Genomic DNA, 17,368 nt, shown 5'->3' with positions numbered 1-17,368 from the left:
AGAGAGAGAGAGAGAGAGAGAGAGAGAGAGAGAGAGACAGAGAGAGACAGAGAGAGACAGAGAGAGACAGAGAGAGACAGAGACAGAGAGAGACAGAGACACAGAGACAGAGAGAGACAGAGACAGAGACAGACAGACAGACAGACAGACAGACAGACAGACAGACTGGCTGGTTGGCTGGCTGACTGACTGACTGACTGACTGACTGACTGATTGACTGTAGACAGACAGACCTTGTGCTTTTCTAAGAGGAAATCTCCACAAGTAATAGGAAAAAGAGATATAGATGTTTTGCAAATGGAAAGGGGCCAAGTTAAGGAAGGGTTGGAGAGGATGTAAAAAGAATTAAGATGTATTAGGTAGATTATCTTAGTTACTTTTTCTCATTGCCAAGACAAACCTTCTGACACATGAAGTTAAAGGAAAAAAGGCTCATTTAGCCCACATTTGTAGTTTTCAGTTTACAGTTGGCTGGCTCCAGGGCAGGGTGGCATGGTGGAGGACTCCCCGGAGCAGACACAGTTCATGGCAGGGAGAAGGTGACAGGCAGCACTGCAGCCAACTTCAAGCAGTGAGCAACACGTGACCCAGTAGTTCTCTTTCTGCCTCTTAGATTTTATCCGGGCCACCCACGCCTGAGGGGAATAATATTCCCACCCAGGGTGAGGCGCCCCTAATCCTACCCAGAACTAATCAGCAAACATGTGGCCTTGATCCTTTCATGACATGCTCTGGATCCAGTCTTCGCTGCAGAATCCTCACCTATGACTGTGTGGGGCTTTCAGGGACTATCCAGACACAAGCTGTTGACATATATGTGCCAACTCCCCACAAGGAGTATAGTCATTTATATACTGCAAACATGTACTAGTAAAAATAAAAATTCAAAAGAACAAGTTTAAAGATACACATACTACTAAAAAACATAAAAAAATAAATAAATCAAAGGAGAATCTCCAAGTCAGTCTCCTTCCCTGACAAAAAAATATTGCACCAGGGCTGAGGAGATAGCTCCGCAGTCTAAGCACCTGCCTGGCAAGAGCAAGGGGTGAAATTTGATCCCCAGTACCACACGCAGTGTCAAGCCTCAGAACCCCTGAGGTGCAGTGCCCACCACCAAAACTAGGCATGGTGGCACATGCCTGTAATCCCAGAGCTGGGGAGGCTGAGATAGGAAGGTCACTATGAGTCCGAGTTAGGGCTCTTGTGCTTTCCCTGGCTGGTAGTCACATGAGCAGTAAGCCCACTGCAGTGCGATTCTAGCTGGAACAGAAGTGTGATGTCTATGCAGCACTCCGTGAAGCCCCATTGGTCTCTGCAGTGCCCCTGCCCAGACTACTCTCCCATCCCAAGCAGAGTGGCTGATGTGGACCTTGCCCTCCCCAGCTTTGGCTTCTGCAGCATGGGATGTCAGTCCTCTCTGGAGTCCAGGTTGGATCTGGGAGGGGCACCAAGAATAGGCCAGACCTCAGGATGTATAGCCAGACATTAGGCCAGGAGCAGGGACTGGGGTCCCAGGGAGCGGAAGGCGGCTCGTGATCTAATCTGCTCACTCATGTTCCACAGATGCATAGAGCGGGTCCTGTGGAAGAGCAGTAGCACAACCTCTGTCCCTGGATCATGTTTAAAACACTGTCGTTGGCTGGTAAAATGAATATGGCCCTACCCAGTAGCCCTCACGAACACTGGCCCCGAAGATGAAGATGAGGACTTATGCTACCTGAAGAAAGAAAACCAACAACGCCCTTCTGAATAATGGCTGAAACTCCTCTGAAGAAAAGCAGCGTCACCAAAGATCAGCTGAAATCCCTCATGCCAGTTCTCCTTTGCATACTGCTTGGACACTGTCCTTGAGGTGGACTTTCCACACCCAGAACCATGCTGAGCTGGGGGTTCCCACTCGGAATGACAATTGATCCGAGTCCACCCCCTGGCCACTTGATAATGAGACAGATGTTTTTAAACTAGTCTCCAGTAGTAGATCTGTAAAGAGTTAACATGTTTTGGCCTATTTGGATTCACATTAATGTAACAAAAACTTATTTCTACACCAGAAGCAAATATTCAAAGTGTTCTCAGAATTCAAAATTAAAACTACAGCATTTTGACTAAACAACCTGATCAAAGCATGTGTCTGAAAACTATAAATGTACATGCATCACAACAAATTCCTTATGTATCTCTTTATTCCAAAACGTTAAAAATGCATTTAATATTAATCAGTGATTAAAATATCCAAAAAAGCAAATGAAGAGAAAATCGATACCCACAAGTAAAAGTAATTTGTTTGCAAAGTACAATATAGCAATACAAAGCCTCCTCATAAAAATATGGCTCTTCAAGTTCTAAAACTTCCCCGGCTCTCCTTACGTGCATGGTTTTTAATTTAGCTGTATTGCATAAGAAATATGAAATAAAGCCTAGGCCCTTATTAGAACATAGGTTGAATAATACTTAAAACCCACCATCTGTTAACATTCTATTGCATTAAAATCACAGTAAGGGAGAGCTAGTAACATCACGATCCTCGATCTTTATAGTTGATCACAGGGTTGTAGCTGGTCTGTAGACCTGCCTTCCCTTACTGCCCAGTCTGCCTTCCCTTGGCCTTCAGTAAACATCTCGGCAGGTCTTGGTTCTTTCTCTGGTGGGCCAAACCATATCCTCATTTCTGAAAGTTCTGGGCCATTTGTCACTCTGCCTGGACTGAGTGTTGTACTTTCCCATTCATTTTCCCATTCAATAACAGGGCCTGGCAATACCAGACCGCACCCCAGGGGATCTCCTGCACTTGACGTGTATTCTTCCATTCTTCCATTGTGGAGCAGTAGTCCTGGTTCCCCCTGATAATTGGGTTCCCCTTGGTAGCCTGCTAACACTATGACTCCCTTGGTAGCTTGTTCCCTGAGTGGCATTAGGACACCAAAATGACCAGGGGCAAGTTTTAGCATCTAATTTAATGTACTATTATTGTAATTCCTGGTGCAAGCTTTCCTCAGCCTGGAAATAAGACTTCTAAACCAACAGAGCAAAAGGTTGCTTGAACAGGAGGCAGAGAGACTGCTAGTGGATCCGTAGGGGTAACAGCGAGTGGTACCATTCCCACTTCTACCCCACTTGGACCTGTAAATCCTGGCTATGCGAGATACAGCACAGTGTGGGGGATGCTGACTCAGTTTATTCAGCCCTCTGAAGAACTTTGCCCCAGCCCTGCAAGCTACTGGCTCCTAATAGGCAGCCTGGAATGGGCCCATCCCTACTGCAAAGGGGAGAAGCTCTCAAAAGGCAAAAGTTTTGCATGGAGTGCCATTCTAATATTCATCATGAAATATTCTTTCAAAAAGCAATATACTATCCAATTCACACAGAGCTTCCTTTGTGAACCTACGGAAGATCCTTATACCTGCAACCTCTGTATTCTCCTCCCTGTGGGAAACCCTTCCAAACACCCTGTTTAGAGCATGTTTTCCTTCAGACTCGAGAGCTTCCCGCACACCTCTGAGCCCTCACTCATGTTTCTCGTGACCTGTACACTTTGCCTCCCCACTCCATGAGAATTCTATTTAAAAAAAAAAAAAAATCTCTTTGGTACATAGTCTCACTATGCAGATGCTATTAAATTAGCATCTAATTTAATCCAACTCCTAGTGATCCTTGTGTTTTCAGCCTACCCAGTGCTGGGATTACAGGCGCGCACCACCATGCCTGGACTAGGTGGGCGGCTCAGCACACTTGGGGGTGGGGCCAGTGTGGCATGTGGTGCTGGGGATCGAATCTCGGTCCCTGCACTTGCCTGAGCAGGTACTTGGTCTGCTGAGCTATCTTGCTGGCCCAAGTCCATGGGACTTCTGCAATAGGGGTCAGGTCTGAATTCCCTAAAAGCAAAGAAGCAGCTGGTACTTGTCACAGTGGTGTGTGTGTTTGCTGAACCTTGCTCATTAATGTGCGCTATACTGATGGACAGAATAATCTGAAATGCTGTGAGTTTGTGCCTGTGAAAATGCCCCTAACCTTAGGACACAGGTCATCTTCAGAGCAGCCACATTCCTATTTACCCTTCCGACTGCCTCCCCAGCTCCTATCTTCCAGCAGCCAAAAATGCATGCCCCCCTGGTGGCTCTTTAGGACAATGACAACACGGAGATGTGGCTCGGAGAGGCTCTTTATTTGGTGGTTGCCACCTCATTGCAGGGTCAAGCACTGCAGCAGAGTAGCGCCATAGACCCTATTCTGCCCCAGGAATGTCGATCGCCTCTCCTTGTTCATCATGGTGGTTAAGTTTCCTCAGAGAAGCCCCCAAGGCTGGGGCCAGCAAACTCTCAGCTTAGAAGCAAAACTGGAAGGCCTCAGACACCTGCTTCTTCCACACTTCCAGGCTGGGGAGCAGGGAGGAGATGCCCATGATGTGCCAGTTCTCCCCATCTGACACCACTGAGGTCTGGTAAGACAGCAGCTGCACGCCTGCCTCTGCCAGGAGACCTGGAAACAGAAGAAGGCCCCAGTTGGCATGGGTACAGGGTACAGGAGAAGTGAAGGGCTGTGAGTACTCAGGCTGCCACCAAAGTTGCAATGGGGTGACGCTGCTCTTAATACCAACAGCAAGGTGGAACGCTGATCTGTTTTTTTTTTTTTTTTTAAGCAGAAGACGGCATACGAGATGTTGCGGCGTGACTGGAGTTCAGACATGTGCTTTTTTTTTTTTTTTTGGTATTTTAGGGAGTGGTCTACAGGGTATTCAGGGTCTCATTACGAGATTGGACTTGTAGTGATCTGCCTGTATGCAGCCTCCCAAGAGCTGGGATTATAGGCATGCACCACCACACTCAGTGCAGGGGGGTGGGGAGTGGGGTGGGGCACGGTGGCAGAGCAGGCCTGGGGATCGAAACCCCGGCTCCTGCACCTGCTTGCAGGCGTTTTTAATCCACTGAGCTACTTGGCCGGCCTCTGATCTGGTTTTCTCCAGTGCAAGGACACACTCTTTTGCTCAACTCCAGCTTTGCTGACAGCAGAAGAGGGAAACCTGCCTGCTGTGGCCCAGAGCTGCCGGAATGTGAACAGCGTGCCTAACATGGCAAGCCTGGGGCAGGGGCCCGGGGTCCTTAATAGGTGCTCCGGCACCGCCTCTGTCCAATGGCGCTGTGACCTTAGATAAGGCACTTCCGTGCTTCATGCTTATCCCAGAGGCACACAGAGGGGCAGCAAGAAAGGAGCAAGTCTGTGGCGGCCCAGTCCCAGCACATACCCCACCTCCACTTCCAGGGTCCTGGCCCGCCCCCCACAGCCTTGCTCACCAATTGTGGTAGGCAGCACTGCAGGGCTGGAGTGTCGAGTTCGGAACATGAGCAGGGGCTGGCCCTGGCGGAGAGGCACTTCCGGTCTGAAGACTGCTCCATTGAGTGCCTGCAGCACAGGCGTGGTGCCCTGGACTGAGCCCACGGCCTGGTAGGGGGCACCTGCCAGGGCCACGGTGAGGAGGCACCCCTCAGGGTCCTGCTCCCCAGGAGCAGCAGGGGTGTGGGAGGTGGTCACCTGCCAGGAGAAGGCAAGGAGGCGGAGTTATTCCTGGCTGCATTGTTTCCACTCTGCCTGGTCACCTATGTGCAGAGCTCCATACTAGCCAGTGAGCTCAGAAAGTCAGGGCCAAGACCAGTGCATTAGCTTCCCTGGACCTCCCTAAATGGAAGACCAAGAAAGAGCTGCTAGATGCAGGCTTGAAGGAGAGGGGTAGGAATTACAGAGGAGTGGGAGGGAAGGCGAGAGGCAAGACTGAGAGAAGGTCCCAGCAGCCGCATTCCTGACCCAGGCTGGCTCCTCACGGCCCAGCTTCTTGCCCCACGCAGTAAGTGGTCTGACTTGGCCATAGGAGTGGAGGGTGCGGGTGGCAGAGCTCCTCTCCTGCCTCTTTCTGGTCCTACTGATGGAAGCACAGAGAGGGGAGACCTGAGAAGCAGCAGATACGCTGCCTTCTCCTTGAGATGCAAACTAATCCATATGCTGGGTGCTTCAGTACAAGGAACACTGGGTAGTCAGGGGCTGAGTGCACTGGGTCATGTCTAACCGTCCATGCAGGCTCAGCTTTGTATCTTTTCCTGGCCATGCAATGGGGTCACCCTAGCACCTCCTGTTCATACTCTTCAGAGGTATCAATTACTCGGCAACATTCAGAGGTAGATGTCATCTTCATGTTGCAGATGAAGAGATTATGACTACCTCTCACAGGAAAACCGGGCTAGTGGCGGGACTTGTACCCAGAGAGAGCTATGAGCTGACTGCAAGTGAGAGGTGGAAGGGCAGTGCTGGTGGGGAATGGGATGGCAGCGTACATTAAGGCCAGCCTCTTTCACCAGCAGCTTGGCGTTCACCAAGTTCACATCCGTCTGCTTGGAGGCTTCCTTCAGGAGCCCAACAATGACCGCAGGACTTAGGCAGTTCCCAGCATTCTTCAAAGATGGTCCTGGGGACAAAGAAGCTACAATACGGTCACTGTTCACTGAGAGCCATGGGTGGGTGCAGGGAACCACAGCTTCTTAGCTCTGGGGCTATGGACCTCTCTGTGCCCTGGGGACCTCAAGCACTAGGTAGTTGCTTCTCTGCCTCTCCTCCAGAATGCTCAGAGCCAGGCTGGGGGGACTAGCGGGGCCCAGCTGAGAAACCCAGGACACTTCAGCCAGCTTGAGAAACAACTCTGAGACTCAGCCCAAGTCCTCTTGCCACCCGAGCCTGCCTATCAGCTCTTAGGGGACCCCTGGAAATCCCCTCTTCTCACTGTCTGGTGCTTAGACCCTTGCCAACCTCAGGGACTAAAGCAACTGCCTGGTTTGCTCTGCCTCCTGGGTGCCCAGGTCAGTGAGGACCCGGGTCTGACATTGCTGGTGCTGTCCCAACCTAGTCTCTTCACATGTGTAAAGGGCCAACAGCGAGTAGGGCAGGACAACTCTCTAGAGGTTATGGGAAATGGGCTCCTCCCTAGCCGTTCAGTCACATCAGCACTGTGCGGGATCCACTTCGATCCACCAGAGGCAGCTCAAGTCTGCTCAGTGGGCCAGGGAGAGGGGAGAAGGGGGAGATTACTGTTGCCTTTCTCTCACTCTACCACTGAGTGAACCCGCAAAGATCATGCACCTTGGCAAGTCGCAAAGTGCAGAATGTCCCCATTGCCTCAGTGATCGCCTATGAAGAATGCAAGCTCAAAGGACGAAGAGTCACCTAGCAGGTAAGCCACAGAGTGAGAACCACAATTAAACGGGCTGGTTGTTGAATTTGGGACGCCCTCTACTGGTCTTGCTTTTCACATGAAGTTGTCTCTGGGCATCTCTCACATAAAACATGCCTACCCTAAAAATATTGCATAAATAGGACTTACAAAAAATGAAATATACCTTCCTGATGCCCTTTCATAGCTATTAGCCTTTGCCCCTGCACTTGGTAATAAGTGAGCTGTGATCGGACAAAAGCCCAAGTCACCGGAGTCTCTCCCCGGCTCTGTGGCCAGCAGTGGACATGAACAACAAGAATGGATCTACACCCCTTTCCCCATTCCTTTGTAGTGCCCCCAACTCATACTGTGGGGCTCACAAGACCCAAGCTCACCCTGTGTCACCACCTGGACAGTCCCTTTGGGGGAACCAGCCCAGGCCTGCATCAGCGTCCCCAGAGCTTCTGCCAGTCCAATCCAAGGCTTGGTGTGTGGAGAGAAGGCACTGGTAAGGGCCTGAGCATTCACCTACAGAAAACAGAAGGGAATGGCAAGGTCAGGAGGAGGGAAGCAGGGGCACACCTGCCTGACTCAGGGGCCAGATCAAGGTCCTGCTGCCAAGGGACAGCTCCGCTTAGGGGGGAAGGCATAGGGCTGCGCACGCTTCTGGTGCAAGATGAGGGACACTTCCATCAGCCGCCATCAGAGAGACACCGGCTTGTCCCTGCAGGTGAGAAAGCTGTAGAGCCAGAAATGGCCACAAAAGGCTGAAAGCACACCTGCACCCTGTGGCAGATTGCCTTTTTTCTGTGCCAAAGGGTCTGGACAGCACATTAAATATGGATCCTTAACTTACATAATACAGTCTTGGATGAGCTGGAACCAGGGGGGTGGTTCTCTTGGGGTGGCCCTCCTCCTTTGCTGTGCCTTTATTTTCTATCTTGTTTTTTCTTTTTTTCAAATGTCACTGAACATTCTGCTCAGTCATCACCACACAGACACTGGAGCCACTTGGTTCTGATGATCCTATCATTCTCCCAAACCTAATGCAAGTCAGTCAACCTAGAGGCGTGCTGGGAACTGAAGTTCCAAGTCTAGTTAGGGCTTGCCCAACTGGCTGCTCTCCAGGGAGCTGCAACAAAACCAGCCCATTCCAGGCTGAGGTTCTCATTCCATTTTGGAACTGTATACAAGAGCTATCTCAGGATTTAATTAAAAACCTGGGATTTGACACAAATCAAACAGATTTCTACAAGAAGAAAACATTGTTTGTATTTCTAATACTGGATGCCTGACATGGTAGTGCATACCTGTCTTGTAATTCCAAGCACTCAGGAGGCTGAATAAGGAGTATCTCAGGTTTAAAGCATCAGCCACATAATCATGTTTGAGGTCAGCCTGGACTATACGGTAAGACATTGTTTGCATTCCTCCAAAAAAGTAGCATTGGAAGAGTATTTCTTAAAAGGAGAATCTTAGTGTTGGAAATGGCCATCGAGGTAGAGGAGCCTGGTGTGAATGCTTTCTCCTGAAAGGCCTCTCTGTTCTGTCCAAGGGGTCATAAAGTAGAGGCCTGGAGGCAGCAAGCTGCTGAGAGAAAAGCTGGACTACTGTGTTGGCTGAGCCAGGAGCAAGTGCAGACACAGGCGACAAAAATCACGCTCTGCCTAGACGGCCCCAACACAGGTACCATGGCCCATTTCTTGTTCCTTTTGTGGAGCTCACTGCAGAATAAAGAGACACCTAGTCTCTATAAAAGAGAAGGAAGAGAGCTCGCTCCAGCGAGAGCTAGGGACCTCAGCCATCTGTGCAAAGGTTAGACCAGATCTGAACCGGAGAGGATGCAATGAAGAATTAGCATTCTGGATTGGCTCTAAGATTCTTCTGTGTGGAAGGTGCGTGGTGTGTGCTCAACAGTGGGCCCATCCATGGATGAGTTCTGCAGCTAGGCATGCTCTGAGGAGGCGATGCCTCGAGACAGGTCATGGAGACCATGACCAGATGGTGGATTCTGTCCACAGCCCCTACCTTCACCCTCCTCCTCCTGGCAGTGTAGGCCAAGCACCTTGTCTTCTGCCGTCCCACTCCTGCCTTGGAGCTAACAGACCAGAGCCTAGCATCTTGAGCCAGATTTGACTTCTCCTCCTTTAAATTGTTGGCATTTTGTCTTGTGATGAAAAAGTGATTAAGTCAGGGAGAAAGCTTTTCCTAAGGGGACAAAAACATCTTTCTTCCCAAATACCCTGTCAAATTCACAGTTTGGGGCAGAAAGTTAAATTTGCTAACATTGAACAATTCTGACCAAGAGATGTTTCTCCATAAGATAGGGACATTCTGTGGTTTCATCTGATGGCATTTTTGTTACACAGTGCTGTGCAGGAAAGCACTGCAATGTCACCATTGCTTGATGGCAAGGCCATTCATCACATGGGCTCCAACAGGAAGGGCACAGAGTGCCCTTAGACAGCCACACTCCTGTTGAGTGGCAGAGGGCTAGTGTCTCCTGTCTGCCTTGGCCTGGGTCCCTGTCTGGATCACTGGGAAGACATCAATGGAAGCTTGCTGAGAGGCAGCGTGAGTGAGAAGGCAGGCACCAACTGAAGAGTGACACATTTAGAGAGAACACACATGGTCCAGGTCCAGGTCCAGGTGCTGCGGCCACTGTTCTATCTCCAGCACAGGCTCCCCAGACCGTCCCACCACACCTGGCAACGGGCCTTAATGAAGCCTCCTGACTTCCACAGACTGAATGGGAGTAAAGAGGTGAAGGTCCCCTGATTTACTCAGGATGTAGATGTAGAGGAAGGAGGGCTGAACAGAACATCCGGTCCTTCCTGGCGCACAGTTCTGCCCTTACAAGCAAGAAGCCCCAGGACACAGAGCAGCCAGGAGGCCAGGACGCAGCCTCAGTCACACAGCTGTGCTCACTGACTTCCTCAGCGTGCTGAGCACAGGCTGTGGGCCAACCCACACCCATGAGCTGCAGAGAAACTCAAGGCATTGCCTTTTGTCCTCAGGGAACAGAGAATCGAGTTTAAAACAAAGACTTAATAAATTTAAGAACCTTACTAATTCACAGACGAATGGAGACGCAGCTACAGAGGACAAGTGTGACTTCATGTCTCAGGCAGGGAGCGCTTGAAGGAGCTACGCCCTCCTCATCCTGTGTACCCCATGGGCCGTGGCAGTCTCTGGTGCCTAGACTTTACCTGACATGTCTTCAGGTTAGGCTCAGAGAAGCCCCTGCCAAGAAGGCCGAGGTGGGCAAAGGCGAGAAGTGGGGATGTAAGACTGGGAATGGAAGAGCATGGGCCCCGCTAGTGCGGAGGGTTCCATTTTCAGAAGGTGAGGAGTTAAGGGGGCGTGGGGTGAGTTCCCATCACAGACATGACGCAAAGAGCACCCTCAGGAGCTCACAAGACACCAGCTCCCTACATGGACCCTCCCTACAGCGCACCCCTGCACACTCAGGGTGGTCACCCCAGCAACATTCCTTGCTTCCAAGGCCCTCGGAGAACAAAGGAGCCTTTCTCCAGAGTCTGTGCCCACCCACTGGGGAAGGGCCACAGGCTCTGCAGCAGGGCTACAGTAAAACAGCTCCAGTGGAGTTTCCTGGTCCAAGGCCATGGCTACCAAGGCTGCAGAGAGACCATTGCTACCCACCCACCTCTTCTCCAAGAGAGCCAATTCAAGTAGACTCTATCTTCTGCTTCCTGGAGGACTGAATCTGTCACTGTGGGGTCACTGTCCTCCACAAGACATCTCCCTTGTCTCATCCCTCTGCCTCCCATGCCCCAATCCCATGCGATGATACTTACAACCCCTGCCAAGGATTTCCCCTTCGCCATGTCCACAAACTGGATGGCTATTTCTTCCCCACAGCGGCTCTGGGCTTCCTTGGTGCTGGCACCCAGGTGGGGACAACTGATGACATTCTCATGGTTCACCAAGGCTTGATCTCGGGGTGGCTCCTGTCCCAAAAGATAACTAGAGGTTGGTTCCTGTAGACTGACCAGAACCCCTTTGGGCTGCCCCAGTCCAAAGGGAAGCTGGAGAGAAAGAAAGGGGAGTGATGTGACATTCATTTGGGGGTGGCCCCTGAACTAAGTGACCAGCTTCCTCATCACTGTTCCATCACAACTGGGTGGAGAGTGCACAAACGGGGCTAGATGCCAACCTCATCTCCCACCATTGACACTGAGGAGCCCTGGGAAAACTTCCATCTCTCTGAGCCTGTTTCCTTATCTATGAAAGGGATGAGGCCTGCCCTGCTGCCAGGCAGCGCCATGGCCCATCATGCCTTGTGCTAGAACCCAGGGGCCTTGGGAACTGAGCACCAGGTGATAGACTTGACAACTGACAGACAAACTAACCTGACTGAAGAAGAGACCAGGAGACTTTTGTTTCAGGATTGAAGTGACACCCTTCTATAGAGACGGGTGAGAGACAGGCTTGGAGAGGGTGCAGGCTACATAGAAATCTCCTGGGCTCCCCTGGTGGGGTGTCTCAGAACAGGATGGCCACAGGACCTGCACTCTGTTGTGGGAGGTCAGGTGCAGTGGGAGGAATCACCAAAGGGGCAGGCTTAAAGAAGAAGACATGTAGTCTAGTGAAACACTCGAGTTCTGGCCCTGCTGCCAACATCCAGCAAGAAGGATTGCCTTGGATTACTACACATCAGTGTAAGGGAGTCCAATTATGACCACTAAAATCAGAGTCCATTTTGTTTTTGGTAAAAAGTTATTCATGAGAGGATCCTAGAATGCAATTGTTATTAGTGAATTTACCACTATGGACAAGGTAACAAACAGAGTAGTGGCTGGCAATTGGATTTCTCTCTATGCCAATACTTGGATGACCAGGGGAGGGGTTGTAAACAACACTGCAACTCACTTCTGAAGAACAGGGCACTGGGTCAAATAATTTGCAAGCACCAGCACAATAAAATAAACAAACAAATAGAAACATGAAAAGGCAACATAATAAAATGTGTCCAAAAACTCCCATCTTCCCTAAAATTGACACAGGACGATCAGGGGGAGGAAATCATAAGTTACATGGGAGACAGGTCTGAAGGGACACCACTGGAGGTAAAACAGTTCTGTAAGATGCTTGGGAATTTAACTATGTAGCAAATAATACGACCATAATGAAACACATGACCAGCACGTCTAGAGAAGACACTAATAACCAGCTAGTGGAACTTAGGAAAGAGATACAAAGCGTGAATACCCAGCACAGAAAAAAAATGGCAGCCCATTTAGGAAAATGTAAAAAAAATAAATAAATAAAAATCTAGGAGATTAAAAACATGACTTTTAATCACCGGTGTGGGTAAGTGACCAATGGGGAAACAGTATCAGAGGTTGAGAACAGAATTGTAAGAGACTTCTTTTTTTTTTTTTTTTTTGGCAGAACCGGGGATTGAACTCAGGCCCTTGTGCTTGCCAGGGAAGCACTTATTCCTCTGAGCCATCTCTCCGGCCCATGTAAGAGACTTCTTAACACAAACCTTAACAGCAAGGAGGTCATGGATTGAAGCTCTAAAATCAGCACAGTCCACTTTGTTTCAGTCTCTAAAAGAAAACAATTTCTAACATATACTGTTATACCTTGCAAAATTATCTTCCAAATTGATTGAGAATATCTGGATGTGGTGGTACATGCTTATAATCCCAGCCCTGGGGAGGCTGAGGCAGGAGGAATGCCACAATCAAGGCCAGTCTGGGATACATAGTGAGTTCAAGGCCCTGCCTCAAAACAAAATAAAAACTGACACAGAAATAAAATCCTACTATAACTAAGAAAACTTAAACAAACTCATGACCATCAAACCAATGCTTCAAAAAGTTCTTAAGGATACCTAGAGGAGGTAATGATGCTAACAACAGCAAGACAGCCAATAAAATGAATACATAAGGTAGGTATAGCAATTAAGTAGAAGAGACAAAAAGCACAAAAGCAACAAGAAATTAATAGAATGGCAAGAGTAAGTTAATACATATCAATTATTACTATCAATGTAAATGAACTTAACTTGCCAATCATAAGACACAGATTAGAACAGATCAAGAAACAAAACCCAATGGTATGCTGTATACAAGAAATACATTAAAAAAAAAAAAAAAAAAGAAATACAATTAACATAAAAAGAAATTCACAGACTAAAAAAGTCAAGGGTTGAAAGATAATATTCCATGCAATGTGAACCCCAAACCAAGCAGGAACAAATTATCTTATTTTCAGCCATAATGGATTTCAATCCAAAACTGATCAAAACAAGTGAAGAACATTACATATTGGCTAACAGAACTATTCAATAGAAAGACAAAACAATTAAAAACATGCACTCACTAGAGTGTACCCAACTTCATAAAACCAACTTTAATGGACAAAAAAGATCAGATAAACATAAAGGTCAGTTACAATGGTATCACAAGTAAATAGATCAACTAAACACAAAAATCAACAAGGAAAATGCTGGAGTTAAACCCAACATTTAAATTTCTTTTAAAAAAATTATTTATTTATGTGTTTCAGGGTCTTGCTACGCAGCTCAGACTCATAGTGATCCTCCTGTCTCAGACTCTCCAGTGCTGGGATTATAGCTGTGGGCCACCATACCTGGTTTTAGTGGCCAGTTTGGTGCAGGGCCAGCCCAGCATGCAGTACCAAGGATCGAACCCAGGTTCTTGCACTTGCCACGCAGGCGCTTAGACCGCTGAGCTATCTCCCTGGCTCCAACTTTTGAACAAGTAAATTTTATAGATACATAATGTTCCATCTCACAACAGAATACACATTCCTTGCAATACTTTCTCCAAAATAGACTACACACTAGTCAATAAAGCATGCTTAAGTAAACGCAAAAGAATCTAAATTTTACAACACAGAGCATCAGCTCACAGTGCAATGAAACTAGAAATCAATAGCAAAGGAAGTCACAGAATGTAGGCAGACTTAGACACTAAACAACACACTACTGAATAATCCATAGGTCACAGAGAAAAGGAAGAAACATGACAGTTCTAGAATTAAGTGATAATGCCAGTATAACATACAAGAACTTATGGGGCACAATGCAAGCTGTCCTAGAGGGACATTATAGTAGTGAAGGCCCACATCAGAAAACAGAGAGAGCCCAAATAAATAACCTAATGACACAACTCATGGTCTTAGAAAAATTCAAACCCAGAGCTCATACAAGGAGGAAAATTATAAAAATCAGAGCAGAAATTAATGAGATGGAGATTTATAAAGCAATGAATTCAAGAACTGACTCTCTGAAACAGTAAATAAAATAAACAGATAAATCCTTAGCCAATCTTACATAACAAAGAGAGATAGAAGTTAATGAAATTAGAAATGAAAAAGGTGAAATCACAGTGTATAATACCAAATCCCAGAAAATTAACAACTACTTCACAAATATATAGGCCAAACCAATGGCATACTCAAATGGTATTTCACAAAGGAAATGGAGAAATTTATATATATCCAAAACTGAACCAAGATAACTCCAAAATTTTGAACAATCCACAAACAAGAAATGAGACTGAAGTAGTGAAAAAAACCAAAACAAACAACAATGACCAAAGACTACCTTAAACTAACAAACAAATGAAGGATTCACAGCTGAGCTCTACAGAAACATCAGGGAAGATGTAACACAGGAAGATTTAACTCCTCAGTTTCTTTTTAAGGACACTAAGAAGGAAGGAGTACTTCTAAAGTCATTCTCAGAAGCTGATATTATCCTGAACCCAAATCAGACAAAGATCCCCCCCCAAAAAAAAAGAACTTCATGCCAATTTCTTTAATGAAAATAGATATAAAATTCTTCAATAAGATACTGGCAAACAGAATTGCACAAATCATTTAAAGAAAAAAAAAAAGCCATACACCATGACCAAGCATGGAATCATTTCAGGGATACACAGTTACATAGTTGGCTCAACACACACAAATCAAATATAATTCATCACATAAACAGAACAAAAATTTCATGATCATCTTAAAAGACACATGAGGGCGGGCCAGAAAGCTCAGCAGACTAAAGCACCTGCTTAGGCAGATTCAGGGATTGGGGTTTAATCCTGGCCTGCTGTGCCAACCCCGCCCTCAGGGTGTGCTGAGATGGCAATTGAGACTGGGCATGGTGGTGTGCTTTTGCAATCCCAGTGCTTGGGAGGCTGAAAACAGGAGAATCACTATGAATACAATCTACCTAGTGAGACCCTATAGACTCTGTACGCCCTGTCCTAAGTATATTAAAAAAAAAAGGGGGGGGGGTTAGGTATAAAAAGGACTTTATTGCAATCTGATAAAAGCCATTTATGACTAACCTATTGCCAATATCAAACTAAAAGTCTTTCCCCTAAAATTAAGAACAAGATAAAGATGTCTACTGTCACTATTTCTATTCACAAAGACCTTGAAACATTAGCCAAAGCAGTCAGGCAAGAGAAAGAAATAAAAGGGATATGTACAGGAAAGGATGAAGTTAAGACATTATTTGCATAAGACATGATCTTTTACTTCCAAGACACAAAAAAACTCAGGGCCTGCGAGATAGCTCAGCAGACTAAGCACCTGCCTAGGCAAGCACAGGGACCAGGGTTCAATCCCCTGCACCGGCCTTGCCCCCAGGGTGCATTGAGATGGCGATTGAGGCTGGGTGTGGTGGCACATGATTGTAATCCCAGCTCTGGGAAATCTCTGTGAAAATAAGAGAATCACTAGGAGTCCAAGCTGTGTAAGGAGACCTTGTACTAAATACATTAAAAAAAAAAGATAAAAAGACACAAAAAACCATAAGACTCCTACAAATAATAACCAAATTCAGCAAGGTAGCAGGACACAAAACAAACTTGCTGAAAAAGAAATCAGGAAGACAATACCATTGGAAATAGTATCAAAACTTAAATATGTACATATTAACCTAACTGGGAAAGTGAAAGTCCTTGCACCCCAGCTCCCGTGGCGTAGCTGCCTGCTGTGTCTCTTCCACCCTTGTGCTCTCTGGGCAAAACTCTGCCCTTGAGGATGGGGCTTGGGCTTCTCTGCTGGCTGCACTCTGCTGAGCCCCTGCACACTGATGGTGGAACCACGGGAGCCACAGCCCTCGTCAGCAGCAGGTGCGCAAAGATGCTGACCACAGCATGGGGAGGGGCACACAAAGCAGGGCCAGGTGCACCCCTGCCTTCACGAGCTATCCCTGAGCTGGTATGAAATGTGCTATACTGTCTAGGCCATGGAGACACTGGTACAGAGGCATGGAGAGGGCCAGAGACTTGCTGGGACCACGTAGCTGGGAACTTTTGCGCATCCTAAGGCCGCGTTCTTGTCCCTAAATCACAGGGAGTAGCCCTGATATGGCAGCGGGATATGTATTTATTTATTCATTCATTTGTTTGGTGGTACTGGAGATTGAACCCAAGGGTGCTGTACCACTGAGCTGTACCTCCAGCCTTTTTAATGTCGAGACGGGATCTTACTACAGTGCTCAGGCTGGTCTTGAACTTGTGATCCTCCCACCTTAGCCTCCTAAGTGCAATCACAGAGGTATACCTTCTTGCCTGCCTGGGGTCAGATCATTGAGAAAAGGGACAAAGAGTATCCAAGAAGAAATATTCTCTCTTCTGCTATGAGGTTGGTCCTCTGCTACTGCTGGGAAAGAGCTCACCCTTGGGACCTGAGGGAGAATTTCGGTATCCTTCAGTTTTACCTCTTTGCAGGAAGAAGAGTACCAGTGGATGCTGGCTGAACTGTCTTCTTGGCTATGAGACTACACATAAGTCAGGGACTGCAACGAAGCACTAAGCTTCTCTCTCTCCTGCCCCAAGTCCCGTCTCACTCATTTGCCACTCCATCATCCCTAAGTTATCAGCACAACAGTCTCAGAGGCCCCAAACTGGGAGTAGGGTCCAATTTAAACACCTAAGGGGCTGGGGAGATAGCTCAGCGGTCTAAGCGCCTGCCTGGCAAGCGCATGGGCCCACATTCATTTCCCAGTACTGCATACCGCGGGGATGCTGAGACAGGAGGATCATTATGAGTCCAAGCTGCATAACAAGACCCTGTACCAAATAAATAAATAAAAATAAAAAATAAAAGATACTGATTTAAATAAATAAATAAATAAATACTCTGAAGTTTTGTTTTGTTTGACAC

General features: G+C 47.4%; 2 protein-coding genes across 2 annotated transcripts in view; one reads left to right on the top strand and one right to left on the bottom strand.

Annotated features, from left to right (window-relative positions):
- The window catches only part of Hmgcs2 (3-hydroxy-3-methylglutaryl-CoA synthase 2), a 47,904-nt gene extending 45,783 nt beyond the window's left edge, over window positions 1-2,121 (top strand). Inside the window, exon 10 of the mRNA XM_004646179.2 lies at window positions 1,567-2,121. The gene's annotated coding sequence lies outside the window, so the exon portion shown is untranslated. The remainder of the gene's footprint in view (window positions 1-1,566) is intronic.
- A 2,025-nt stretch (window positions 2,122-4,146) lies between these two features.
- The window catches only part of Phgdh (phosphoglycerate dehydrogenase), a 34,893-nt gene continuing 21,671 nt past the window's right edge, over window positions 4,147-17,368 (bottom strand). The window contains exons 8-12 of the mRNA XM_004646178.2: window positions 11,014-11,166; window positions 7,591-7,723; window positions 6,324-6,454; window positions 5,292-5,529; window positions 4,147-4,479 (exon numbers count right to left, since the gene is read on the bottom strand). Coding sequence (XP_004646235.1) covers window positions 4,325-4,479; window positions 5,292-5,529; window positions 6,324-6,454; window positions 7,591-7,723; window positions 11,014-11,166 — 810 coding nt within the window. The 3' untranslated portion in view covers window positions 4,147-4,324. The remainder of the gene's footprint in view (window positions 4,480-5,291; window positions 5,530-6,323; window positions 6,455-7,590; window positions 7,724-11,013; window positions 11,167-17,368) is intronic.

Source organism: Octodon degus, unplaced genomic scaffold (assembly GCF_000260255.1).
Source record: "Octodon degus isolate 3935 unplaced genomic scaffold, OctDeg1.0 scaffold00257, whole genome shotgun sequence".
In the NCBI taxonomy this organism is placed as follows: Eukaryota; Metazoa; Chordata; class Mammalia; order Rodentia; family Octodontidae; genus Octodon; species Octodon degus.
The sequence above is the reverse complement of the archived record's forward strand: the minus strand, read 5'-3'. Positions and strand labels throughout refer to the sequence as shown.